The sequence below is a fragment of the Bos grunniens genome, chromosome 15 (assembly GCF_055505025.1).
Source record: "Bos grunniens cultivar Pamir isolate PY7600 chromosome 15, Bosgru_T2T1.0, whole genome shotgun sequence".
Lineage (NCBI taxonomy): Eukaryota > Metazoa > Chordata > Mammalia > Artiodactyla > Bovidae > Bos > Bos grunniens.
This window is the reverse complement of record NC_141179.1, coordinates 65,500,545-65,527,498: the sequence shown is the minus strand read 5'-3', so window position 1 is coordinate 65,527,498 and position 26,954 is coordinate 65,500,545. Positions and strand designations below refer to the sequence as shown.

The 26,954-nt window shown below is 42.2% G+C and overlaps 1 protein-coding gene across 1 annotated transcript in view; it reads right to left on the bottom strand.

Moving 5' to 3' along the window:
- CAT (catalase) overlaps positions 1 to 25,278 on the bottom strand; it is a 35,879-nt gene extending 10,601 nt beyond the window's left edge. The window contains exons 1-8 of the mRNA XM_086341126.1: positions 25,169 to 25,278; positions 11,951 to 12,122; positions 10,405 to 10,515; positions 9,227 to 9,357; positions 8,573 to 8,677; positions 7,858 to 7,983; positions 3,513 to 3,704; positions 2,900 to 3,052 (exon numbers count right to left, since the gene is read on the bottom strand). Of these exons, the coding sequence (XP_086197252.1) occupies positions 2,900 to 3,052; positions 3,513 to 3,704; positions 7,858 to 7,983; positions 8,573 to 8,677; positions 9,227 to 9,357; positions 10,405 to 10,515; positions 11,951 to 12,122; positions 25,169 to 25,234 (1,056 nt within the window). The 5' untranslated portion in view covers positions 25,235 to 25,278. The remainder of the gene's footprint in view (positions 1 to 2,899; positions 3,053 to 3,512; positions 3,705 to 7,857; positions 7,984 to 8,572; positions 8,678 to 9,226; positions 9,358 to 10,404; positions 10,516 to 11,950; positions 12,123 to 25,168) is intronic.
- Between the last annotated feature and the right edge of the window lie 1,676 nt (positions 25,279 to 26,954).

Below are 26,954 nucleotides of genomic sequence, written 5' to 3'. Positions count from 1 at the left end.
TCTACAAAACCAACTATATGGGAAATTATTAAAAAAAAAAAAAAAAACACCTTTTGTGTTGCAGCCTGGTTTATGTCAGATACACTTTGAGCTCTGAGACTTTCTAGATATTAACAAAGTACTACACAAAGAAAGCCATGGTATAGGACGATGGCCCTACGATGACACAAGGCCCTGAATCAAGATTAAACTAAATCACATATTTACCAAGGCAGGAGATTGTGCAATTTCTTTCAATTAGTGTTGAAACAAAAACCTTGATGATTAACTCCATATAAATCTTAGTATCCAATTATTTAAATATTCTCATTATTCAAAGCTCTACTCACAAGCAGTTTTCTTTAATTGACTTTATTATTGGCCTTGAATCTGAAAGAATATTCATGCGTGCGTGCGTGCTAAGTCACTTTAGTCATGTGTGACTCTTTGCAACCCCATGGACTGTAGCCTGCCAGGCTCCTCTGTCCATGGAATTCTCTAGGCAAGAAAACGAGTGGGTACCCATTCCCTTCTCCACGGGATCTTCCCAACCCAGGCCTCGAACCTAGGTCCTCCCGCATTACAGGCAGATTCTTTATCATCTGAGCCACCAGGGAAGCCTGAAAGAATATTCTTATATCACTAATTCTACGGGCCAGCCAAAACACAAATCAAGTTGAATAGGGCAACTGATGTGATTATTTTGTTCAAATCACTCAGGCCAACATGCTTAGTCCAGTCTTGCTCTTCTGTCCATAATCTGCTCTTGGCTGAGTGACTCTACCTCCCATAATCATGAGTCTAAAGTAATATTCAGGGACTTCCCCAGCAGTCTAGTGGGTAAGACTTCATCTTCCAATGCAGAGGATGCAGGTTTGAACCCTGGGCAGGGAGCTAATAAGATCTGATATGCCTCTCGACCAAAAGAAACAAAACATAATGCAGAAGCAACACTGTAACAAATTCAATAAAGACTTTAAAAATGGTCCACATCAAAAAAATCTTTAAAAATATTAAAAATAAAGTAATATTCAGATGACCGGCCATGCAACCATGAACAAAAGCACCTACAGTTTGGAGCTGGTCGCCTCCTTCTGCCCAAAATGGACTAAGCTGTGCTCTAACCATACCAATAGGACGGAAGGTACAGCTGGCCACCAGCAGCCCCTGGATGGAGCCTCATCATATTGTTCTGGTTTGGGGTCACCTTGTATTTATAAGGCGTCCCCACCCCACCTGCAGGTAGAGACCTTCCAAGTTAAGGCCCAGAAATGCAGACAGCAAGGTCGCACCCTGACCCCACCTGAATGAAGGCCTTACCCAGGGCCCTGTGCCCGACCTCCCTGCTGGGCCGGGGCACAGCTCTCCCACTCCAGCAGTCGACTTCTCCACTCCTGATAAACTGTGAATCTCGGGAGGGAAGAAGGGCTGCCCCTGCATCACCAGGCACTCAGGGGACAGTCTCTGGGACTCACGTTACACTACTGAGTGCTTTTCACCATGGTCCAGTTTACACTTTGTATCCCCAAGTTTTAAAATTTAATAACGTGTTGCCTTTCCACATTATTGTTGAAAACACTGTCCATTACCGTACAACTACTACCACCTGGTCATGCGTTAGTTCCCATCAGAGTAACTTCCAAGCCCTCCTCACTGGCTCTCCTTTTCCAAGCCATCCTTCCAACAACGTCACCCTAAATATTCCTGCCAAAAGACTCTTCCTAAGACCCCATGCAGATTCTACTACTTACCTACTCAAAAAACCTTGGACAATTCCTCAATGCTCATCAAAAGGCTAACCAAGTACAATGGTTCTTCCCTGCTGTATGGCCTCCTGCTATAGCAGCCACGGCAGTCTATCAGTAGACAGGTATTCAACCCACAGCAGTCAAATTAAATTAAAAATTAATATACATTTATTTTCTATAAAAGGTTCAAATGTTCCCAATGTCAGAGCAAAAAAATCGTTATTTTAAAAAAACAAAGGAAACTTAGTTCACCTCCATGGACAGCGATACCTGAACTGGAATTGGACGCTTACATAAGAAATAGCTGTCAGTCACTGTGGTCTGACCTAAGGTAAAAACTTTAACCTTTGTACCATGATCATAGTCTAAGAACACAAAAGATTGATTTACTCAATAATTATTAAGCCAGTTATTTCCCCATTAATTTCTGATCCAGATAAGAATTTTTCACTCTTTGTACTCTTGAAAAAACATACTGGAAAGAGGTGAAAAAATACTGAATGCCTAGGAACATTACCAGAGAAGGCAATGGCAACCCATTCCAGTACTCTCGCCTGGAAAATCCCATGGACGGAGGAGCCTGGTAGGCTGCAGTTCATGGGGTCGCTAAGAGTCGGACACGACTGAAGTGACTTAGCAGCAGCAGCAGCAACATTACCAAAACAAACAGTAAAACCCACTGCCTTTAATCAATGGAAACATAAACTGAGCTTGTAAAAATCACCTCTGGGTCTCTTTTTACACGTGCCATCATTTTCTCTTTACATGAAAGAGAAAATGAATACAGTTATGCTGATCAAATGTTATAATCAATTAATGGTATTCCCCATCCTTGATTAGAGACTGAAAAAGAATATCCCACAAATACCTAAGGTATTTCTCCTATAACTTCTTTTAAATTAAGAGCCTAAATATCAAAGTTACCATATTGAGGGACTCACTATGAAATTTGTTTTATCCTGTAACGCTCATTTAAGGATGTTTCATTCAGTCCCACAGGACTAAAGACCCAAACCAAGGTTTAAGTGATGTCCTAGTTAATTCTTCATATAAAGATCAAGCCAAATTACACTCTGTGTGTGTGTGTGTGTGTGTGCGCACGCACACGTGCAAGGGCACACAGGCATGTACACACACTCCTGCCTCAGAACCTCTCGATCAACTGGGTTTACCTGGAGCATTTTGTCAGGGCTGGGCTCGATGCCGGGCGGCATGTTGCTTGGGTCAAAAGCCAACTGTTCAACCTCAGCAAAGTAATTAACTGGGTTCCGGTTTAAGACCAATTTACCAACTGGAATAAGAGGATAGTCGCCGTGAGGCCAAACCTAAAAATAATGTCATATTCACAATTACCAGACAACCAACAGAAGGAAATTACTCATAAAAATATCAGCTTTCAAATACACTGAAGCCAATGATAGTAAGTGAAAATAACATTTTTGAATCTAATAAAATGGTAAGAACTTAAGGTGAGGGCATGGGTTGAATCTTTTGCAACAGCAAACAGGAGTAAATATTGACATTTTCCCTGGGCAAAAGTACATCATCTCATCAAAATTTGTTCCCTGCTAACAACAATATATCAGGCCACCCAGACGAACTCAGTAAAGTTATCAAACAGGAACTGGAAGGGAGATGCTGGTGAGCCCTCATTCACAGGCTAGGAAACTCTTAGGTGGCTCCAACTGTTTTGTACACAACTTATAAATGCTTGACTACAATTTTTTTTAAATTAGGTGTGAAGACACTTTAAAAAGAAAACAACTTAGTTGTTAACTGACTCACCTTGGTAAGATCAAATGGATTAAATGGAAAAATTTCTGCCTCACTAAATGTCATGACCTGGATGTATAAAGTCCAGGAGGGGTAGTTGCCTGTGGCAATGGCATTGAAAAGATCGCGGAGGCCGTAGTCAGGATCTTCGTGGGCAAGTCTTGCTGCATCTTCAACAGAAAGGTTTTTGATGCCCTGATCAGTCTACAGGAGAAAACAAAGAAGCTCAAACTGAAACTTACTGGCAAAGTTATCAAACTTCAATCAGTAATTCACTGAGGGATTGTGAGTGACACTATCCAAAGACTGGATTTTCCTGTAACAGTAACTCCCCTCTTCAAATCTGACACAAGTATGAATTTATCAGTAAGAAATTCTGTTTGCTTATCCTGATTCTTTTCAATCTCCAGGGAATCTGTCTACACATTTTATATTTAAAATTAGTCTTTCTTTCTCTTTATGGATTCCACATTATTTGAATTTTTTAAACTGTTGACACAGAGTTCACTTTCAATTTTTCGCTCATCTAGAAAATGCTACATTAGTGTCTTCAGAAAAGCCAAAACAATTTTTGCTATAAAGTATACATAACATATAATTTATCATTTTAACCGTTTTCAAGTGTTCAAGTCAGTGGATTTTTCTGAGCACATACTGTAAAATGGACTTGCTGAGTCATATGGTAATTCTATGGTTAATTTCTTGAGGAATTTCAAAAGTGTTTTCCAGAGTGGCTACTATTTGAATGTTTATACTCATGCTATTTCCAATCAGAAAAAAAAATCAAAATATATTTTTAAAGTAAGCAAATAGTTAATAAAATTAAAGGACTTTCCTCCTTTTTTAGCATGAAATAATTTTTTAAATTCCCTGTCTTATAATATCTCAAATCAACTACTGAGATTGTGCTCAGCTAGTATTCCTCCACCCCAACTCTCTTCCTTTTTTAACTTTTTTTTAAAGAAATCATAGACTCACGGTTTATAGAGCTGAAAAGAAATTCGGTATAGCTACTCAAGCAGTTCACCAACTATGAGCAACCAAAAGTACTGGGTTGGCCATAAAGTTCATTCAAGTTTTTCCATAAGATGAACCCAACTGAACTTTTTGGTCAACCCAATAGTATTAATATTCTGACTTTCAAACAAGCCATTAAAACCCAAAGACGTTAAGTCACTTTCACCAAAGCTCCTATTATCATCCCATCCTGCTCTTCAATAGAGTTCCCACCACTATCTTATTTTGAAAGAGCCCAAATAAGTCAGGCACCACATAAATATTTCCTTCACAAAAGTCACCTCTAGAAGGCTGGCCGATGTCTAGCACAGAAATCCCAGCTCTCTCTAGCCAGTGGCAAGATTTTTTTCAGCCTGTTAGATCTTCAGAATTAGAATATGGAAGTCACCATCTGCAGATCACCCAGCAAATACACTAAATTGTACAATATTATTGCAATACCTTTCTGATTTTAACTGAAGCCCCTGGGTTTAGAAAGGTATGACCTTAGGTTAGAATAATCCAGACTGATGAGTCTATTAGATCCCACGCTACCTCAGAGCCCTTGGCTGAACAGACCCGTAAGCATCCCAATCTTTCCAGGGCCACTGACAGCTGGCACTATTTCACCATGACTAAACTGGAGTTCAGAGAACCTTTAATAATGTGCCAAGAGACAATTATCTAGAAGAGGGAAGATGGGAGTTCAGATTGTTCTAACTACAAAGCCACGACCACACTAGTTGTCCCAGATACAATCACTTAGTCTTGCTCTAAGTGACACTACACTTCTTCTTTTGGCAATTACAAGCCAGTGGGTCAACTGTTTCCTGTAACTGTTCCTTGCCAAAGGTTATAGATCCAAGTCATAGATATAAACAGGGGTAACAGTTTTCCTGTTTGATACACCCACCTAAGTTGTTCAGATAATGGTTCAAATAGGACAGAAGAAAATAGGTCCTTGGGATACCATTAAGTGGGAGCCTGTATATGTCATGAGTCCACTTCTGTCTCTGCTTATTTTAGCAGCAGTATTTGGAAACAAGTTCTTAAGCAACCAGAGGTTTTTTAAATAACCCTCTAGAGTTCTCTGGCAATGTTACTTATTCTAACCAATGCCAAAGTCATACTAAAAGAACCCATGAGAACACCTCAATTAAAAGATTCTCAAAATGTTCCCCAAAAGTAACTGATCTGATTGTATGAAAGGAAATGAAAAAAAAAAGAAGGGCTGGAGGAGTAGCAGCGGCCAGGTGACCCAGCATACCTCCCCAGCTCCCACTGCTGCCATGAGGAAGGTCAGCTCAGAAGTTGGGGGAGGTGGGGAGAATGAGGAGCCCAAAAAGAGAGCTGCAAGGCTGTCAGCTAAACCTGCTCCACAAAAGTGGAAATAAAGCCCCAAAAGGCAGCAGAAAAGGATAAATCTTCAGGCAAAAACGTGCCAACAAAAGGCTAACGGGGAGGAGCAAAAGGAAACCAGGACAAAGTCGCTAACCAAGGGACTAAAGATGATCACCTGCAGAAAACAGAGGGAGCCCGGCCTCTGATGAAGCGGGAGAGAGAGAAGCCAAGTGTGATCAGTACCACACACCCAGTACTATCAGTGGTCCCTGTCTCCCTTCTTGTACAATCCAGAGGGATGTTTTTTTAATCAACTATTTGGTAAATCCAAGTTTCTTAGTAGCTTTAGAAACAGTTTTAAGGAGGGAATCTTGGGACTTCCCTGGTGGTCGAGTAATTAAAAATTCACCTTGCAATGCAGGGGACGTGGGTTCAACCCTTGATCAGGGAACTAAGATCCCACATGCCGTGGGGCAACTAAGTCCATCTGCCACCACAAAGACCCAGCACAGCCAAAGAAGTAAATAAATATTTAAAAAAAAAAAAAGAAGGAAAGTATCCCACCTTATCCAATTTTTTAAGTGTAAATGCTTTTTTTTTTTTTTTAAAAATAAGATCATTTGCTGGTTGGTTATTTTTTGGTACAACCAGAAAATAGTGGGGTACTGAATGTGGGAGGCTTTGATTGTCTTGGGTGTCACCTTAACAACTCCATAAATGAGGATAGCTTTTCTACCCTATAAAACAAAGCGTATTACATAGCACTTTGGAATTAGTTGCACACTTAATGTCTTGAACACTTTAAGTCACTTCTCCTATGTTGTTTTTGGTACAACTGTTCCCTAAATAAAGCAAACCACTGCTTGATGTTGGCTCTCCTTGTCAGAACTTTATGCACCCCGTAACATCTTTGGTTGTGGAAGTCCAGTCTTCCTAGTAACTTTGTTAACATGCTATGAATGACTGAAAATTCAAGTATGTAGTATATATGATATTAAATTGTGAATTAGTGGGACTTTTGATATAACAGCATATTAACATTTGAAGATATTGATACTTGATATACCATCAAGGAAAATTTGCCTCCAAATTTTAAGCTAGAAAATCACTGAAATGTTTAGAAAAGAATCACAACTACATGATTTTTTTAGATTTTTGGTACATATGTTACAATTGTGTACAACTTGAAATGTCTGTATACTGATCCTCAAAACAACCAATAAAAATCTCAATTATGAAAGAAAGAAACAATTTTTGTTTCCTGAAATTTATAACTGATTTTTTAATGTGTGGTGATCATAATAAATCCTTAAAAAAATAGATGGATGAATTTAAAAGCGAGGAGAAATATTTTTGGAAAGATAGCATCAGATGTTGAAAATGAGAATGAGATTGCTATTACAAACAAGAATGTCCCAATTCTGTCTTAAAGCCCTCCTGGACCCCAAAAGTACCTGTACTCAGAACAGTGTACTCAGGGCTACGGAAGGCAAAGCAAACGTGTGACTGTTTGCTAACACCTGACTCTAAACTCCAACAAAGAACTCTAGGCTAAACCAGGTAGGAATTTCCTCTTACCAAGCTGGGAGGCCTCTATAATCTCTTTATCTTTGATCTAAAACCTTAGATCTTCCTTCTCCAGGGGAAAAAAATATGTATCAATTTGCACCTGCCAGCACCAGAAATGCCGAGAGCCAGCACAAAATGAGCACTTGCCCGAATATTTATGGCAGAGTTCCCAGGGTCCAGAAAGAAAAAGCTTGACTACTGATAGCAGCTGTGTGCTATCAGCCACATGAAGAGACCAAAGAGAGACTACTTTGTTCTAACTGGGCCTCAGGCAGTGGCCAATAAGATAATCAGGGTCCTAATCAACCAGATAGATACTTGTCATTCTTGGGGGTGGAGGTAAGGGAAAGGTGGAGAAGGCCAGGCCTTGATCCTTGCCCAATCCTCAGGAGAAGTAAGGAGACGTGGGTAGTAGGAGCCTTCCACCCACTCTGTCAAAGGTGACCTATACCTTATAATGGAATTTGCAATAAACTGCCTCTCCATTTGCATTAACCAGCTTGAAAGTATGCGATCCATATCCATTCATGTGCCTGTGTCCATCTGGAATCCCTCGATCACTGAACAGGAAGGAAACCTAAGGAACAGAAAAATCAAGGGTCAAATTCTTCAGTTTAAATCAAAACATATTTTTAAAACAGTCCTAAGTTGCCAGAAAAATCTCTTAATGACATGGAACATACTAGCCAAGTGCTCACAGGAAGGGTTGCCATTTGAAAAAAATATCAAACGGAAGAATTTCAAAGCAGAAAGATTAAACATAAATCACTAATGTCCTGACTCAAAATTCTATAAAGAAAAGCTAAAACAAATCTGAAAAGTAGCCTAACTTGTTCACATTCTAATTTAATAGAAAATTTGATTGGTACTACTTTCCCTTCATTTCCCTAATACAAAGAGCTTGACTTCCTACAAGAAACTTTAATCCTTAATACTGTTCAATATCAATTGATAATGGTTCAGTATCATGTAAGGTCCATGAATGGGGAAAGATGAATAAAATCGTCATTATAAAAGTCTTCAAGGACCAAGAAATCTGAGGAAGGCTCTCCAAAAGAAAGTCAAAAATCAACTCCAATAAAATATCCAAAACTGGAGAAAACTATATGAGGCATAATTAACAGTTCCTTATCAGGTGACATAGTGGAAAAAAGAGGCATTCCCACCTGATGCAGAGACTCAGGACGCAGGCTCCAGAAGTCCCAGACCATGTCCGGATCCTTCAGGTGCGTTTGAGGGTTTCTCTTCTGGCTGTGGATAAAGGATGGAAACTAAATGGAAAAAGAGAGGGAAAAAATCCAAAAATTAAGTTTACAGGACTTATGGTGTCTTCAATTCAGTTCAGTTCAGTCGCTCAGTTGTGTCCGATTCTTTGCGACCCCATGAACCATAGCACGCCAGGCCTATGGTGTCTTAATTCATTGCCTATTATTAGGTTTACAGATTATCATTTTGAACAAGACAATTTAAAAATTTTAAGCTGCAAAACCCTAAAATGAAATTTACCCTCTACACGTTTTTGAGCAGACTGCCTCTTTTTATTCATCTTTCAAGTGCTGCAAGGAAAACTGGATCATTCCCATCAAGTCAGTGCACCCCAAAATGCCAAACTAAGACTAATGATAATTGTTGTAATCTGACCTCATAAAAAGATACTAAATACAGAAAAAAATGTAAAAGGCAATCCAGCCAATCCCAATCGATGTTCTCTTCTTTCTGCTCTTCCCAGGGCTTTTCCTCAAATGCCAATCTATACGGAGTATTTGAAATCAATTTAAATCAACAAATATCTGCAGAGTGTGAAATAATTCATCACCTACCAATAGAGCATCCCTGATGAAGAAAATGGGAGTATTATTTCCAACAAGATCCCAATTACCATCTTCTGTGTAAAATTTCACTGCAAAGCCACGAGGGTCACGAACTGTGTCAGCTGAGCCCGATTCTCCAGCTGGAAGATTCAAACGGGGAAAATGAAGCCTCACAACAGTACTCTGCATCCAGGAAGCCTCAAGTCATAAAAACACTGGGGTCTGCCCTTCCCAAGCTCTAGAAGCATATTAGGTATTTAAGTGCCTGGGTTATTATTTCTACTACCCACCAGCTAATTTAGACTGAAAAAGTAAACAAAGAAATTAGCTGAGAGAAATAAGAAAGTATATATAATAACAGCTGAAAATATTACCCATTTAACATAATAAGATAGCTTTGTTCAAACAGGTAATTAAAATTTAAATTAAAATAAGAGATGATAGCTTTGTTCAAACAGGTAATTAAAAATTGAAGTAAAATAAGGGAAGAGAATAATTATGAAGATTAAGGCAATGAACAAAGAGAATAAGCAAGTTGTCAAAATTATGAGGTTAATATTAAGAAAATGAGTCAAGACAGAAATTTTTATCCTTAATTTCATTTCCTTTTGCATTTCACACAATTATAAAAATGCACAAACACAGACTCATGCAGAGGCAGAATTAATCAGGCATTGTGGTATGCTGAGATGCAATTTGATAGCTCTATCTCTGACTAGCTCTGTAACATGAGAAAAATCACTCTCTCAGAAACAGAAATAACCCCACCATGCAAAGCATTAATACATCTACAGATTATAAGCAGGATCAGTACAACACTAACCATGGGTGACACAGAGTTAACCCTCAATAAAGGGCAGTTGTTCTCATGGCTGTGGAGTAACACTACCACTTCATGTTCCATCTGAGGCAACCGCTCATAGGAAAAACTCTTTCCAAATGTCACAGGGTTGCAGGCGTGAGCTCTGCACAAGCATGATTTCCTAAGACCTCTCAACAAACAGAATTATAAGTAACTTTCTACATGTCTTAAAATAATTTTTCTACTGTAAAATGTTGCTATACTTTGGAGAAGTGCTTGTTTCCTATTGTCTGGTAAGTTTTTTCTGCAAACTAAGCTATAAATGCCTCAGATAAAACACAGAGTTGAGTCAAGCAACACCAGTAATACAAACAGAGCAACTTACCAACAGTGGAGAAGCGAACTGCAATGGGCGTCCTCTTTCCAATATGCTCAAACACCTTCGCCTTGGAGTATCTGGTAATGTCATGTGTGACCTCAAAGTAGCCAAAAGCCCCTAAGGAGGAAGACACAGAAATTGGCATCACAAGACTATCACTCAGGTCACCAGGCCCGCAACAGGTATCTGGGTGACAAGAGAAACCGGTGACTTAGCACTGGCCTTCTGGGAGCTTCCAATGATGGGAGAAGGGGAGATAACCAAACATAAAATGATGAGAGCAAAATGCAAAGCCCTACGTCACTCAGGGCTAAGCTGAGAGCTACAGAGCCGGAGCCAAAGAGAAGTGGAGCCAGAAGGAACTAGTCAGGGTTGCTGGAAGAACACAGGGTCTGAGAGGCCCTTCAGGTACAAGTAGGATCTAGGAGAGAAAGAATAGGGGAGAGAGGAGGAGAAAACACATGGAAAGGCTGAGCACTTAGGAAGCTCGCCACAGAGCCAAACAACCACCTGAACAGCATATCAGAGGCATGACGGAAAAACCCCACAAAAAAGCTGGAGACGACAGAACAGGAAATAAAGAAATTGTGTCCAATACTTTGGCCACCTCATGCGAAGAGCTGAGTCACTGGAAAAGACCCTGATGCTGGGAGGGATTGGGGGCAGGAGGAGAAGGGGACGACAGAGGGTGAGATGGCTGGATGGCATCACCGACTCGACGCACATGAGTTTGGGTGAACTCCGGGAGTTGGCGATGGACAAGGAGACGTGGCGTGCTGTGATTCATGGGGTCGCAAAGAGTCGGACAGGACAGCGACTGAACTGAACTGAAACGGGAGTCCAACAAAACTTATTCCTTTCTATCAAGCTTTCTTTTCCCTATTGAGTTTTTTTTTTTTTTTTAAAGATTCACAATATTTAAGTAATTTATTTATTTATCGGCTGTGCCATGCAGCCTGTGAGATCTTGGCTCCCCAACCAGGGACGGAACCCAGACCTCCTGCATTGGAAGCTTGGAGTCCTAACTACTGGACTGCCAGGGAAGTCCCTCCTTTTGAGTTTTTAGCTTTCTTTTAAATACCATCTATATCTTTTGTTTCTGTAATAAAAGCAAGATAAAAGTTTTACAGAAGTTTTGGACAAAAAGGAAAAATCACTACAAAAATCACTACAGCACATTTACAGCACATTTACACAGTCATTGACTTTGCACAGTTAATTCCAGTGTTTATCCAGTTAAGTGCACCATCTTAATCCAGTTATAATTACAGTATGTCTGTGTATTTCCATATTTTTTTGTACTAAGCTGCATAATGGAATAAAAGGAAGATTACTTTTATTTTTAGCAAAATAAAGTATTTTACATGGAAGGTTCAATCCAGGGAAATAACCATCATTTAATTACTGACTCCTCTACTGATGGACAGTTTTGCCTTTCTCCAAGGAATGGAAATCTGGCACTTCTCTTAAAGAACTCTGATCCTTTGAGAAGTAATTTTTAACCCAGGTGTTATTAAACAGTCCTTTCACAGCAAATGAACACAGCTCTCACCTGCTCCTTTGGCGTGCACGACTCTCTCAGGAATTCTCTCCCGGTCAAAGTGAGCCATTTCATCAGTGAAAACCACATCCTGGACGAGAAGGGGCCCTCGGGGCCCTACCGTCAGACTATTGAGTTTGTCTCCTACTGGATTACCACCTCCAGTGGTCAGGACATCAGGTTTCTAAGTGAACACGAGAGGAAAAGAGTTCAAGAGAGTCAATCACACCTTCAATTTCCACTGACACAGGGCACATCATTTTGCATTTTTACATCTGCTACTCAAACTCTTTTTAAATTTCCTGTGTGAAAAGTACTGAAACGTTACAAAATATGCAGCTGCCTGAAATTTTAATTGGGTCACAGAAATCCTATGAAATGCTGAGCAGGACGATATCTAGATAACTCACCAACTTGCTCCCCCTCTGGTCTAGGTATAGCCACCAGGCTCCACACAGGAAACCCCAGGTAGAGATCCCCCTAAAAGGGATTATATGTCATATGCGTTTAACACTGAATATCCAAACTCATAATGAGAGATGGTCCCCAGGGAAGCTATGCCTCCACCTGCTTTACACAGATTTCCAAATACTTCCTGACCACCAGACATGTCAAGGCGAATGACCCTGTACAGTGCAGTACGCTGCTCTCAAGCAGTACTCAGCCATCTGCAGCATCTCTTCTCAATTCCAAAAGAAGTCACCGGCTTTTGTCATCACCGAAAATAAACAGTTACTGGTAAGATGGATTACAGCATTAATTTTCAAAAGATGCCAAATGTCTATGAGATGAGATAGGTTGTTTCACTGTAATTAAAAATTAGATCCACCCAATTTTCCCATTTCTATTACAGCAGGAGCCCTTCAGCTGTCCCTTCTCTAGGGTGGGAGCAGCATTTTTAAGCCTCTCGTGATCCCGGGCAGCTTCATCTTGCTCTGTGGTCACATTCTGCTTTTGACAGCAGCCAACTGCCTCTCCCACAACCTTCCCCAGTCCTCCCCTGGCTACTAGCAAGTTAGTCAACTTTTCATGTGCAAAACAATAAAAATGGCAGGGGAGGGGGGCCAGTGGTGGGGGGAGAAGAGTATGTGAGAGAACACCAAGCTCGGTGAGAGGAACGGTAAACGGGTCAGAGGGTCATTTCCATCTTTGCATCCCGAATACAGAAAGGCGCTGCTGCTGAGAAACTAACGAGACCACATCCCAAGACTCCTCCTCAGGACCAGGTCAGGGTGATAAAGTCAAGACTAAAACCTACGCCCAGAGGAGGCAGATGCAGAGCCAGCTGGATGAGGGCATGAGCGAGTTGAAGGACTAAAGAATGAGATGGTCTCGCCTCGTGACAATGAATCATGGAATCTTAGTGTGGCAATGCTGGAACGCTGCCGTCACTGGGCCTCCTGCCCACCCAGTGCAGGAATCTCCTCCATGACATCCATCCCCCCGAGAAATGAAACCTGGGTTTGTAGGTCAGTAACATTCAGCCTCTCTTCTAGTTCCCTGGTCTAATAGATCAACTGTCCTCTCTTTTAACACCTTTCCAAGCCAATGGATATGCAATATGTCTTTAAAACAAGTGTGGCAGGAAAAGATTCAACAGTCAGCAAGACAGAATGGAGGTCATGGTCAAAGATCAGGGAGGAAAAGACTCCTGACTTCAGGCGGTGTTTAGGGCAACATCAAATAAGAGATACTGAATTTAAACAAAGACAGAGAGTAATCACTAGATGAAAAGAAGGACACAGTATATTCACTGAGATGGTGAAAATTAACAGAATTAATGCAATGAAGCTTTACTAAATAAAGTAAGTGAACGTGGAGCTGGGAAATGGACCATCAAAAGCAAAATTTTAAAAGTCATTTCTGAAAAAAAGCCAGTTCCATGCAGTAAGCATTGCAATTAACCCCAGAATAGATACAATTTGTTTTGATTTTTGTTTAAATCAAACTTCCAGCATTCTCAAACATTTAGAATAATTTTGAACCTGATGCTAGGAAAGATTAAAGGCAGGAGGAGAAAGGGAGGACAGAGGATGAGATGGTTGGACGGCATCGCTGACCCGATGGACATGAGTTTGAGCAAGCTCCGGAGTTGGTGATGGACAGGGAAGCCTGGCATGCTGCAGTCCGTGGGGCCGCAAAGACTTGGACATGACTGAGTGACTAAACTGAAGTAGAAAGCAGTGAAAACCAGCCCTCCTGGGCTACAAGCAATGACAAAAATGTCCCAGAACAGCAAGACCTGGAAGATGGTACCTGTTTAGACGAGTACAGTCAGATGAAGCCACTCCCTGCATGTGCTGAGAAAGGCAGAGGTGATGACAAGGGAGGGGAGTGGTAAAGAAGGGAGAAAAAATGAAAAGCCTACCAAAGGCAGAGGCAGCAACTGTCTGGCAGTGGTGATGAGAGCAACAGGTCAGCGGACTTCAGCCAGAGGCCGGGAAAGACGGGGCAGGAGGGAAAAATAAGTGGGAGCTTGTCTGTTGGTCAAGGACGTAAGAAGCAGCCACAGTGCACCTGGGTCTCATTAGTTCAACAGCCCCATGGCGGACCCCTCTGCAGGCTGGATGGCAGGCGTGGGGCGGCGGGGGAGTGGATTTAGCACTAGGGCCCCCCAGGTGACTCATTTCAAGTCACTCATTCACTGTCCTCCCGGTCCCCACAGACCAGAGCCCGGCAGGATGTATCCCTGTGACCTGCACACACAAGGGTAGAGGTCTGCCCCCTCAGAGGAGGGTAGACAGAGGGCTCCTGAGGACAGCGAGTGCCAGTAAAACCAGAATATAACCACACCCTGGAGCCCGTGCCCCTGTTTTTCACCAGCAGCAAACAAAAGAAACAGCATCCCCAACATCCCGTGACGCAAGCTCTGGGCTTTCTCTAGGGATATGATGGAGGACGGTTACCACTGGTCCAAAGCTAATCAGAAAGGACAAACACACAGATTCAGCACAGCTGATGGAACGGTACCTAGTTTCTCATTTCCTTTTGTAAATACCATTTCTCGAGCACTTGCCATATGCAAGGCTTTTTTTTCTAGCTATCTTCTTTCAAGCCTGTCCACAATCAGTGAGAGGAATATCATTACTTGTTTAGTGGTCGATGCCACATGCTCAGAGTATTTAAGTAACTTTATGCAGATTTCTGTGTGGCAGCACATAGGAAAGTATGGAAGGGCAAAGATATGTCTGCCAACTTGCTGGTTATAGGGGTTTTGTTTTTTAAATTTTTTGGCCACTCCATGTGACATGTGGCATCTCAGTTCCCCAACAGGGACTGAACCTGTGCCCCCTGCACTGGAAGCAAGGAGTCTTAACCACTGGACGGCCAGGGAAGGGCCTGTTTTAACTCAGTGCAAGACCACTTACAACTAGAGTATTTTTGAGGACAGAAGAGCTCTTCTGTTGATAGGCAATTCTGAGAGCTCCTGCTCTGGAAAAGCAGCATCAGTTACCTGTTAATATGTTTAACATCTTTCTGGCTGCCAATTCCTCATGACAACCGTACATGCTTCTCCCGGACCACTCTTCCTGCCGCACCCATGCCACCCCACAAGCCGGGCCAAGGGCATCTTCCTGGGCCCACAGAACAGATAATCATTGCCTTAGTGCCTTGTGGTTTTTTCTCTCGAGACAGTATACTCTTTCTGCATCTAGAGCCCTGCCACAAGTGCACAACCACGGCTGAGGATTCAACAAGGGAATGAATTAAACTGTGGACCGATATGAAATGGCCAAGAAAGATTATTTCGCAAAAGGAGGAGGAGGTAACAATAGCCCATGCCTCTCCCTGCACTTCCCTCCAAAAAGCAAAAGGGAAATATCTGAATTTATAGCTTCAAATTCTTTTCTTTTTTTTTTAGGTGATGCTGGGTTTTCATTGCTGTGCAGGGCCTTTCTCTAGTTGTGGCAAGTGGGGACGACTCTCTAGTTGTGGTACGCAGGCTCCTCATTGCTTTGGCTTCTCTAGGGGCAGAGAAAGGTCTCGGCGTTCAGACTTCAGGAGTTGTGGCACACAGGCTTATTTGCCTCGTCGCACGTAGAATCTTCCCAGATGAGGGGTGGAAGCCACGTCCCCTGTATTGGCAGGTGGATTCCTAACCACTGGACCACCAGGGAAGTCCTGTAACTTCAAATTCTGATGAAAAACCGTGAAACAAACTTGTCATAAAAATTGCTGCAGCAATTGGCAAGAAGTATTTTGGCCTGGTTTAAAGGCTAACACCATGATTAGAAAGAGAGGCTCGAGATCAAAGTAAAATTCCACTTTGGCTTTGCTGTTTGTATTTTTTGGCTCAAACTAAGACAGGGATGAAGAAATTTTCCTGGGAGCAGTCAAGATGGCTTTCTCTGGTGAAATATTTTGTCAACATAGTTGCCACTGGTAAGTGCCCTCTGCTCACAGAATTTCCAAGAACTCGCTATCGTAGGCTTCTTTTTTTAAACTGAAAAAGAGGGTCATACAAACTGTCCCCAGCTTTCAATCCCAATAGAGTCATAATGTCAGCTTTATATTCTCAGAGATCAGTACAGAATATACCTAGCGTCTTCTAGCATATCAGTGCCTACAACACACTGCGTTCAGAAAACCAAAGACTGCCTTGGTCCTCGAGTTTCTCGGTGGGGGGTTAGAATGACAGTGAGGTGGTGTTCCGGGCCTCCTGCCCTGATGCAAGGAAGCGGGGAAACTTCCCCTGGTGGGGCAGTTTGGGAAAGGGACCCAGGCCTACACAGGGCCCATGCTCTTCCCTTTGGAAGCCAGTGGCCACAGTAGCATCTACTCCTCTGGTGGTCTCCAGAGTCGCCTAAACACAAGGCGTAAATAAATTCAAATCAGGGAAACGGCCTCAGCAGGCCCTCTTTGCCCAAACTCCTAAGCCACATTCTCCAGTTAAGCCTCAGCTTATAATGAAGACGATGCCTGCATCTCCTGTCATCCCACTGATTCTTTCTTCCTCTCTCTGTTTAGGTGTGAAAGGCCTTACTAGACACACTCAAGCTTCAGAACAACAAATATCAGCTTGCTCTGCGGGCACTGTTCTACACTCTACTCAGGTTATCACATTTAGTCCACCTCTCCAAGGTAAGGACTGTGAAAATCTCCACTATACAGAAGAGGAAACTGAGGCGTGGAGAAGTTATACAACCGGCTCAAGGCTACCCACCTAAAATGGGGCAGAAGCAGAGTTTGAACCCAAGCAGACTGGCTCAAGGACCCAAAAGCACACACTATAGTGCTTCTCAGAACAGCACAGCTTACATCTCCTGCACATATTCTACAGGCTGGGTAACTGACATGTGTTGGTTTACACACGTTTTATATAAATTAATTCTCACAGCAATACTGCAAGGTAAGGTGAATTGTTATCCCATTTTCAATATGAGAAACGAAAGGGGAGGGAGGTGAGGTAATCTGCCCAGCGGTCAAGCCTCAAGTTGAACCCTGTTTGATTGTAAAGCCTGACCCTTCACAGGTTACTAAATCACTGTAAACTTCATTTAAAACCACCCTAAGGAAGAGACAGATGGACTTAAGAGACATATCAATCAATGCCATGTGTGAACCTTATTTGCATCCAGATTTGAACAAAGTGTTAAAAAAAGAAAGACAATGTCAGGGTTCCTCAAGACCTCCCCCGCGTGATTCTCTAGAACTCACAGAACTCAGCATCTAGCCATCCTCAGGCCATCATTTATTACGGCATTTAGATACAAAGCAAAATAAGCAAGGAGAAGGGGCTCCTTAACTCTGCCAGTGGAGCCACACAAGACATGCCTAATGACCCCAGCAAGTCGTGGCAACTCACATGAACTGCTGTTCTGTAGGGGAGCTCTTAGCGGGGAGAGCTGGTGTGACAAAAATTCATTATTGAAGCTGACAGACAAAAGCTTGGAGCTTCATTATACCATCTTTTCTGTTCAGCTCCGGTTTGAAATTTTCCACAATATAAAGTATGGGTTGTTTTTTGTTTTTTTGTTTTTCCATGAAGAATCAAAGAGCAATGTCAAAGAAAAGAAGTAAGGGAGAAGTTGAAACAAGGGACAGAAATAAAGGGCTGCATCATGCATGAGTGGTTACCCTGGGCAGGCTCTGTGTTAAATACTCTTCCTACATCAACACATTCGGTCAAGACAAAGGACAGGCAAGTTCAGCACTGTACTCAAAATATACAACAGACCAACCAGGTGATTAACGCTGGCTTCTTCCTGGTGGTGATTCAGTCACTAAGTTGTCTCTGACTCTTGCAACCCTGCAGACTGCAGCCTATCATGATGGCTGTTCATGGGATTTTCCAAGAACACTGGAGTGGGCAGCCATTCCCTTCTCCAGGGGATCTTCCCAACCCATGGATCGAATCCATGTCTCTTGCATTGCAGGCAGATTTTTTGCTGAGCCACAGGCTCCTGCCCAGAGATTGTCACTAGAAAACGAGAATCCTAACTTCCATGCAGGTCATTCACTCATAAATTCTGAATTCAATAGATGTGCTTTTTTTGCGTCTTAAAACATCGGAAGCATTAGAAAGTGACTCACCTCAATACCACATCACACTGAGGGGGTTCTCTAGCACAAAAATCAGTGTCCTGACAACACTGGGAAACGTCGCTGACTGCCTTAAAGACTAAAAACTATGCTTTCTGGGCTCCAAGTGGTGACTTCATCACCAGGATATACTTCATCTTGTAAGCTGACTTCATGCTTAAGCCACCAGGTGCCTCAGTATACGTCAAGAACCGTTGGTCATTCTAAGTGCAAGAGGCAAGAATGAGTTCCTGTCCTACTTTACTCATTTCTAAGTTATTCTATACCATCCACCTCTAGAAGTGCCATTCAATAAAAAAAAATTGAATAATATATAATGGAAAAAAATGAAATCCAATAAATGTAAGAAAAAATCAAAATATGTTCTTCATTAAGAACCAAATGGGCCCTGTTGGTACTAAACAAAGTGTACTAAAGAGTCAGTGAGTGACAATAGGCATGTCAACACTGTGCTAACTGCTATGAAATATGGCCTCAGGCTGACAACAATGCCCTGGGCAAGGAACAATAAGGTCTCACCAGCAAGCCAAGAATTGCCCTTCCCTGGTAGCTCAGATGGTAAAGAATCTACCTGCAATGCAGGAGACCTGAGTTTGATCCCTGGGTTAGGAAGATCGCCTGGAGAAGGGAATGGCAGCCCACTCCAGTATTCTTGCCTGGAGAATTCCATAGATAGAGCCATGGAGTCGCAAAGAGTCAGACAAGACCGAGCGATTTCACAAACAAGGCTGTTGGTGTCAAAGTGAAGCCTGTGAGGGCAGAGGGAGCAAATGCCTGAAGAAAATTAAAAAGTGATTCCAAGGATCCCAGGGAAGACAACTAGTGGGGGTTTTTTTGTTGTTGTTCTTTTTTGTAGATATTAATCCAACTTTATTAGTAATCACTTTTTTTTTTTTTAAGTAGGTCTGGATGAGCTCTATCAGCTTTTTTTTTTTTTTTAAACAAAATTTATTGAAACACAGCTGATTTACAGTGTTGTGTTAGTTTCAGGTACATAGCAAAGTGATCCAGATAGATATTTTAGGTTCCTTTCCATTACTCATTATTACAAGATATTGTGTATAGTTCCCTTATGCTGTACGGTAGGTTCTTGGTGGTTATCTGTTTTATTTATACTAGTGTGTATATGTAATCCCAAACTCCCAATTTATCCCTCCCCCACCACTTTCCCCTTTGTTAACCGCAAATTTGCTTTCTATGTCTGTGAGTCTATTTCTGTTTTATAAATAAGTTCATTTGTATCATTTATTTTTAGATTCTAGTGGACAGTTTTTATCCCAGAAGAAAAAAAAAAAAAAAGTTGCCTTTAACAAGGAAAATAAATGTCAGACTTCAAGGTCACATGGTTGGACCCCTAAGCACAGACTGAACACACCTCCTTCCTCACCCTAATGGGAAATGTCTGCTTTTCAAACAAGGTTCTTTTGTATTATTTTGTACAAGAGGAAACACGTCCCAGTAGCTGCTCACATTTTTTTTTCTTCTTGGTGAGCTGTCTATATTTCCAGATATGGTGAAAATACACTGCTACTGGTTTTCAATAATCAGCAAACAGAATAATCCTACCGGGAATAAAGCCTTGAAAATACACGGAATGGCTACTGAATAAGAGGTTTTCTCTGTTTTGAAAATGACTGTACTAAATAAGTCTGACAGCACTGAGAATTGCACTAGTCCTTTACTTTTTCAAAAAAAAAAGTAGGGAGTAAGAGGAGACAAAGGCTCAAAAAATGAAGGATGACCGATGCACTAAGTAAAAGACTCCTTTACTCTTAGCAGGAGAAACGACAGCAGTCACAGTACTAGAAGGAAAATGAACAAAAAAGGTGGTCTCCACAAGAAATACAAACACACATGCACAAGAAGTTATTCAGTCACCTCTCTCCAGCCCCCGAGTGTCGGCAACGTTACGTCAGTGCAGCTAGTACCAAGTTTACCCTAAAAAATACATAAACCCTCAAAGGTTCTGTCTTGTGACTCACTGACAGGAATGGATGGTCTAAAACCCAACTTCTCTTCCAAGTAATTAGGAATTGTTTAAAAAGGAAAGTCTCGAAATGCTCAAAGTCTCCAGTTTTTAAGGGATCAGAGGCTACTAATTACTTTAAGTTTCCCACAGGAAGAGCCAATGGCATTCTAAGCAATAAAAGTTTCCATCAAGTTCCATTCAGAGGGACTGGAAATAACCTGGAGAACCACCTCCCTCCCCTAAACCTACTTTGAGAGAAAGAAAAAGAGAGATTTTTAAGAAGATCCAAGTCATACCTATGAACGTATTTGATTTGTCACTCTCCTGTTAAATTTCACAAAGGTCCCAATTTACTTGTCAGCAATGAAATATGCCCACAAGGAGAGATGCTCCATAAATTGTTTTCATGCTGGCTGACTCGGTTCCAAAGAAGGAGACACCCAGCACGACATTCAGCATCCGGTTTTTGAGGGAGGAGATGGCAGGGTGCCCTCCAGCAGCAGTTCCACAACTTAAAGTGCTCATAGTCCAGAACAAATATAAACAAAGTGGGTGGTGGAAGGCAAGATACTGATGCAGACCTGCCCGCTTATTTTTTAAAAAAGCACTTGCCAAGCAAATGAAGATTTGAAAAAAAAAAAAAAAAAAACTATACTTCACTGTCATAAATTTCTAACAGAATATTGTAAAAGTCCAACATACCCTTCTGAAAGAGATTATGCCTGTTTGCCCATCACCACATCAGAAGAAAATGGCCAGAGATATTGTCACCACATTGAAAGTATGTTTGGACACGGTGTAGAAGGGTTGGTGACCTGGGTGTAGAGGGAGACTGTCGCCCAGCCTCGCTCACAGTGGGTGCAGCCATGTGACACGGTTCTAGACAAAGGAATGCAGGCAGAAGTGACACACACCGCTTCCAGCCTGGCATCTAAACCTCCCATATACTGTCCTCCACGCTCTTCATCGTCTGTGACTAGACAGTGATGTGGAGGGCAACATTAAGAAACCCTGTGTTGCCACAGGAGCAGCCTCCTGCAGCCTGCAGCCTTGGGGAACTGTGGGCTGCTGAGGACTCACTACCTCCTTCCGCAACCTCAAACCATTTTGGCTAATCACATAAGACAGAAATAAACTTCTTATAGGTTTATGCCATTATACACTTTGGGATGTATTATTACAGCATGTAGCCGACTGTACTTAAAACATGGGCTATGAATCAAGGATAGTAAAACAAACAATCCAATGTTTTAAAGGACAAAAGATTTGAACAAATCCATTAAAGAAATACATATGTGTGTGTTGGTCATATCTGACTCTTTCTGATCCCGTGGACTGTAGCCTGCTAGACTCCTCTGTCCATGAATTCTCCAGGCAAGAATACTGGAGTGGGTTGCCCTTTCCTCCTCCAGGGGATCTTCCTGACCCAGGGATCGAACCCAGGTCTCCTGCATTGTGGGCAGAGTCTTCAGCATCTGAGCCACCAGGGAAGAAATACTGTATACCACTGGTCAAATAGGCACATGAAAAGATGCATCTCTGGTCATCAGAGCAATGCAAATATCACTTCTTATTCACCAGAAAGGCTAAACTTAAAAAGAATGACAATCCCAAAGGATGGCAGGAGGTGGACCAATGTAAATCTCAAACACTGTTGACAGAAGTGTAAAATGGTAAACCACATCAGAAGAAGGCTTAGGAATTTCTCATAAGACATTCACTTACCTTATTCACTTACTCGCCAATTCTATTCACAGGTATTTTTTAAGAGAAATAAAAGCATATGTGCACAAAAAGACTTGTATAAGACTCTTTATAGAAACTTAATTCATAACAGCCACACACTGGGAATAGTCCAGGTGCCCAACAACAGGATAAGCACACGGTGCTCTAATCAGACAATGGTGCTCTAATCAGTAATAGTACTAGTACTATTACTACTCAGCAATACATGAAATGACAGGAATGAATCCTAAAACATTTTTTTTTATCTTAAAACATATTTGCTGAATGAAAGCAGCGTTAACACAAGAAGTACCTAAATCAATGGTTAAAAAGCAAAATCATCAGTGGTTGCCTGGAGCAGGATTGCAGGAGAAGCAGGAAAGATGGGAAACAGCATGAGGGAACATTCCAGGGTGATGAGAATCTTCTACATCTTGATAAAAGAACCAGATTCACAGGTGTTTATCAAAAAGCACAGATTGGTGTACTTCATATTTGTATATTTTTGTATATAAATTTTGCCTTAAAAACATAAATAAACAATGAATTCTGGTAATTTGCATCAAGTCTACTGATGTCTACAACATACTGTGAAGTGCCCCTCCAAAACATAGGTTAAGGGATGTATGAAGGGACAGACAGATATGGAATAACATGTTAAAAGAAATTTTTTAAAATGCCGTGGGTATATAGGCATATACTACACAATTTTTCTCATTTTTCTGAATGTTTGAAAATTTTCCAAAGAAAGCATTGGGAAATTACAAAGGGTATGTGACAGATGCAAAATTCCTTTGCGAAGTGGGCAGTCTCCTCATAAAAATAAGCAGTTTCCACTCAGAGCAGCTCAAGTAAGGAAAAACAAGACGCCAATGTGACTGCCCATCAGGACAATGTAAACAGTGCACTGAGATGCATGGGCAGAGGAGACAGAAGTATTTCAACTAGGAGTCCCCAGATTATAGATGAGCTTTGCAGGCCAGCTGTTTCTCACATGGGTGACCATGTAGGGCAAGTCACCAGCAAGATCTTAATGATTTAACAACAGTTAATAATTCTCCCAAACAGTGACAAGGCAAGCTAGTCTCAACGGAGTCCTTTCAAAAGAATGAATTTTGTTTTATGAGAATCTCATTTGCCCATATTGTTTCCAATTCACCGAGTATTCATGAACACCTCCATGTGAACCAAGATGCAGCAACCACTGGGTGTACAGAGAATCCTGGCTCTAGGAAGCAGAGTTCTAATCTTGACTCTGCCACTGACTAGCCACTTGTCCTTGACTGATAAGATGCTAAGTCTCTCTGGTTCACTTTGACTAAGAACTCATGAAAAGCCAAATCCCCTAGTAGCACATAATAAGGAACAAAATGAGAAAAGAGATTTTCCAGGCCCTTTAAAGAGAATGGTAGCCTTCTCACAAACAGGGAACTACAAGGTAATCCATGAGCACTCAGCATTAATCCTAGTTCATGAACACTAACCCGGTTTTAAGGAAGAGCACTAAACGAGTACTCTGTCACTACCTAGACGGGTGGCATGAGGTGGAAGGGAGGTTCAGGAGGGAAGGGACATATGTTTGCCTACGGCTGATTCATGTTGATGTATGGTAGAAACCAACACAATATCGTAAAGCAATTAACCTACAATTAAAAATAAATTTTAAAAAGAAGAAAGCGCACTAGACAAGATGAAGAAAGCATGACTCTAGTCCTCTCTCTGCCATTAACCAGCCGCCATGAGAACTGGGCAAGTCCTGAACACTCTCTAGCCCAATTTGACAAAAGAAGACTCAAAACAGAAGTGCTCCCATCCCACCCAACCTGCTCAGAGATGCCCTTGAATGCTCTACATCCTAGGGGTACAGGCCAGGAATGACTGGCCAACCACTATAGGGCTGAATTCCTACTCAGCTGTAAAGCTCTTGTTCAGATGTCACCTGCTTTGAGAAGCCTGCCAACTGGGACATTCACTCCCTTTACATTCAGCAGATAACCTATATTAGTGCCCTGGCCACGTTGGAAGGTAACCATCTATTTACCTGTCTTGTCTCCCAAACTTGACTTTGAGCTTTCAGCCTCACTGGAATTTGTTCCACTTGCCCCAGCGCCGTGCCTAGCACATGCTGGCACTCAAAGCATAGGTGTAAATAAATGCATTAATTAATCACTAAGGTCACTTTTAGCTCTAAAATGCTAGATGATGTTTTTAAGTGCAAAAGAAATCATGGGTGTACAAATCTTTTTATTTAGCTGTTTAATGCTGTATCTGCGCTTCCCTGGAGGCCCAGATGGTAAAGAATCTGCCTGCAACACGGGAGACCTGGGTTACATCCCTGGTTCGGGAAGATCCCCTGGAGAAGGGAATGGCAACCCACTCCAGCATTCTTGCCTGGATAATTCCATGGACAGAACAGTCTGTCTGTGGGCTATAGTTCATGGGGTTACAGAGAGTCGGACACGACTGAGCAACTAACACACAAACAACGCTTTATGTTCAATGCTGGGGACATGGAGATGATAAAAGTCGTTCCCTGCCCCCAAGACACCCCACACCCCAAATACGAAAGCTGGTAGTTATTGTTTGAGTCAGGGCAAAGCTAGAGCCTGCTCCCACTTCCCCCGTCACTTCCTTTCTTGCAGCTGCAGCTCTCTGCCTCTTTCCCCATAAGCCTTCACTGCTGCCTCAAACTGCAACCTCTGTCCCAGCTGGCAAAGGCGCAAAAGTGTAAGCCAACCATCCACGACCTACAGCCTACCACAAACCCTGCAGGACCGCTGCCCCCGGGCCCAGAACCCTCTCCCCTCCCGCCCGCGAATGTAACAGCCCAACCAGACCGAAAGGAAGCACACAAACACCCCTAGCCCCCGCGCGATCGGTGGTACAGCCCTCCCTCCCCAGAACCTCCGCGCTGTGGCAGCAGGGGCCGTTACTCGAGAACACCCTGCTTCCTACGCGGACCGTAGGGCCGGCTCGGAGAGCGCAGGGTGTACCTGCGCGGCCCTCTGCTCCTTCCAGTGTTTCATCTGGTCGCTGGCTGGATCCCGGTTGTCCGCCATGATGTCTGAGTGGCGATGCAGAACTTTGCAGGTGGGCCCGGGTCACGCGTCTCCAGCGCCGCAGCTGAAATAGGCGACTTCAGACTCCGCCACTCAGCTCCGCCCCCCCTCGTCCCGCCCCCTCGGCAGGACCGCCATCTGATTGGCCGCTTGAACTCCAGGCGGAATGGGATTGGAAGCCAAGTAGGGGCGGGGCTGAGGAGCAGGGACTCCGGGAGAGGAGAGGCTGGGAAGAGATAGGAAAAGGAACGGCACCGCCTCACCTCCGACCTGCAAACGCCCGGTTAACTAATTTGGGGTTGGACCCCGCGTACCCAGATGTGACTGTCTCCTCGGCTTATCAGTATCCTTCAGGGTGCCCTGGGAGGTGGCGGTTGGTGGCCTGCCAGTTTTTTTGAGGGAATGCTTAGGCCCTGCTGGGTGGGGCTTTGAACTCTGTTAACATGCTTTCAGCTCTTAAAAAACAGAGAGAAAGAAATCCACTCCTGTATAAAATAAAAAGCTTTTAAAAATAAAAAACAGAAAAGCGAAATATTTGCAAGTTATAAATCTTAATAGTCTAAAATACGTAGGACAAAAACTCAGTCCTTTAGATTCCCTTTTTGGTTTAGAAGTTCCCCTTTTTGAGTGTCTGCTTTGTGCTGTACACTGCTGATTTTTGCCAAACTCTACCACTTAATCTTCACAACAAAAAGAATATAAAGGTCAATGAAGTCTCCCCATCATGACAGAGTATAAACAAGCATGAAGAGGTTGGCTTGCTCCTGATGTAGAATAATTAACTAAGTTAAATAAGATGTCCAAACCCACTATTTATTAACAGAAATGCTGCCTTAGAGTTTAGAAAATGTCTTCCCTAAGACAATGTAACTAATTTTTGAGGTGTTCGAGCAATGCATTTTAATAAGTGAAATAACAATATATTTTGTGATATTCCAGAGAAAATTGCTCAGGAGTTCAGCAGTACAAAAATGGCTTATTCTATGAAAATACCTTCAATTGGTGTTTTACTCTTGTCAAGACATTTAAATTAGGTAAAGTGTGAAAAGAGACTTGGTTATACCCAGCTAGAGAGATTGTCTACAAAGTCTGAGACTTGGCATAATAAACCTGGGGGAAAATGGTCCTCCCAGACCTCAACAGGGATCTGTACTCCTACAACTTCTCACCCTGAGGCCATGTTATAGATCTTTTCTTCCTCTGTGTGAACCTCCCACTCATAGGGCATCAACATTTGTTCTTCGGATCTTACCTTCCTCTAGTCGTTTCCATCCTCTTGTGGTCAGGAGTTGCCTTATTCCAGATAGGCTGCCATTCTTTTCTTTTACTTCCGGTTCATATCACTTTTTATACTTGAGCTTGGTCTTGGAAATGTTCGCATACTCTTGGGGAGTCCAGTTCAGTCACATTTGTATGAAAAAAGGATTTTTGTGGTTAGAACTGGTAATCTAACCACTGTCTATAACATTATTTGCATGGGAATAAGTCTTTCAAGCTTAAATTAAGTAGAAGGAGCTAGGGAGGGCCATCAAAAATTTATTGCCAAGTCACGTTATGATCATTGGACCTATTAAAAGACCCTAAGGAAGAAAAGAAAACACAGTACCCATAGAGAACTTTCAGGTGTTTATGTACATGATTTATGGAATGATGTACATGATTCCTCCAGTGGTCTTATCTCCTGTACCTGCTGATTTATGTGTCTCCTTGTTAAAGGCCC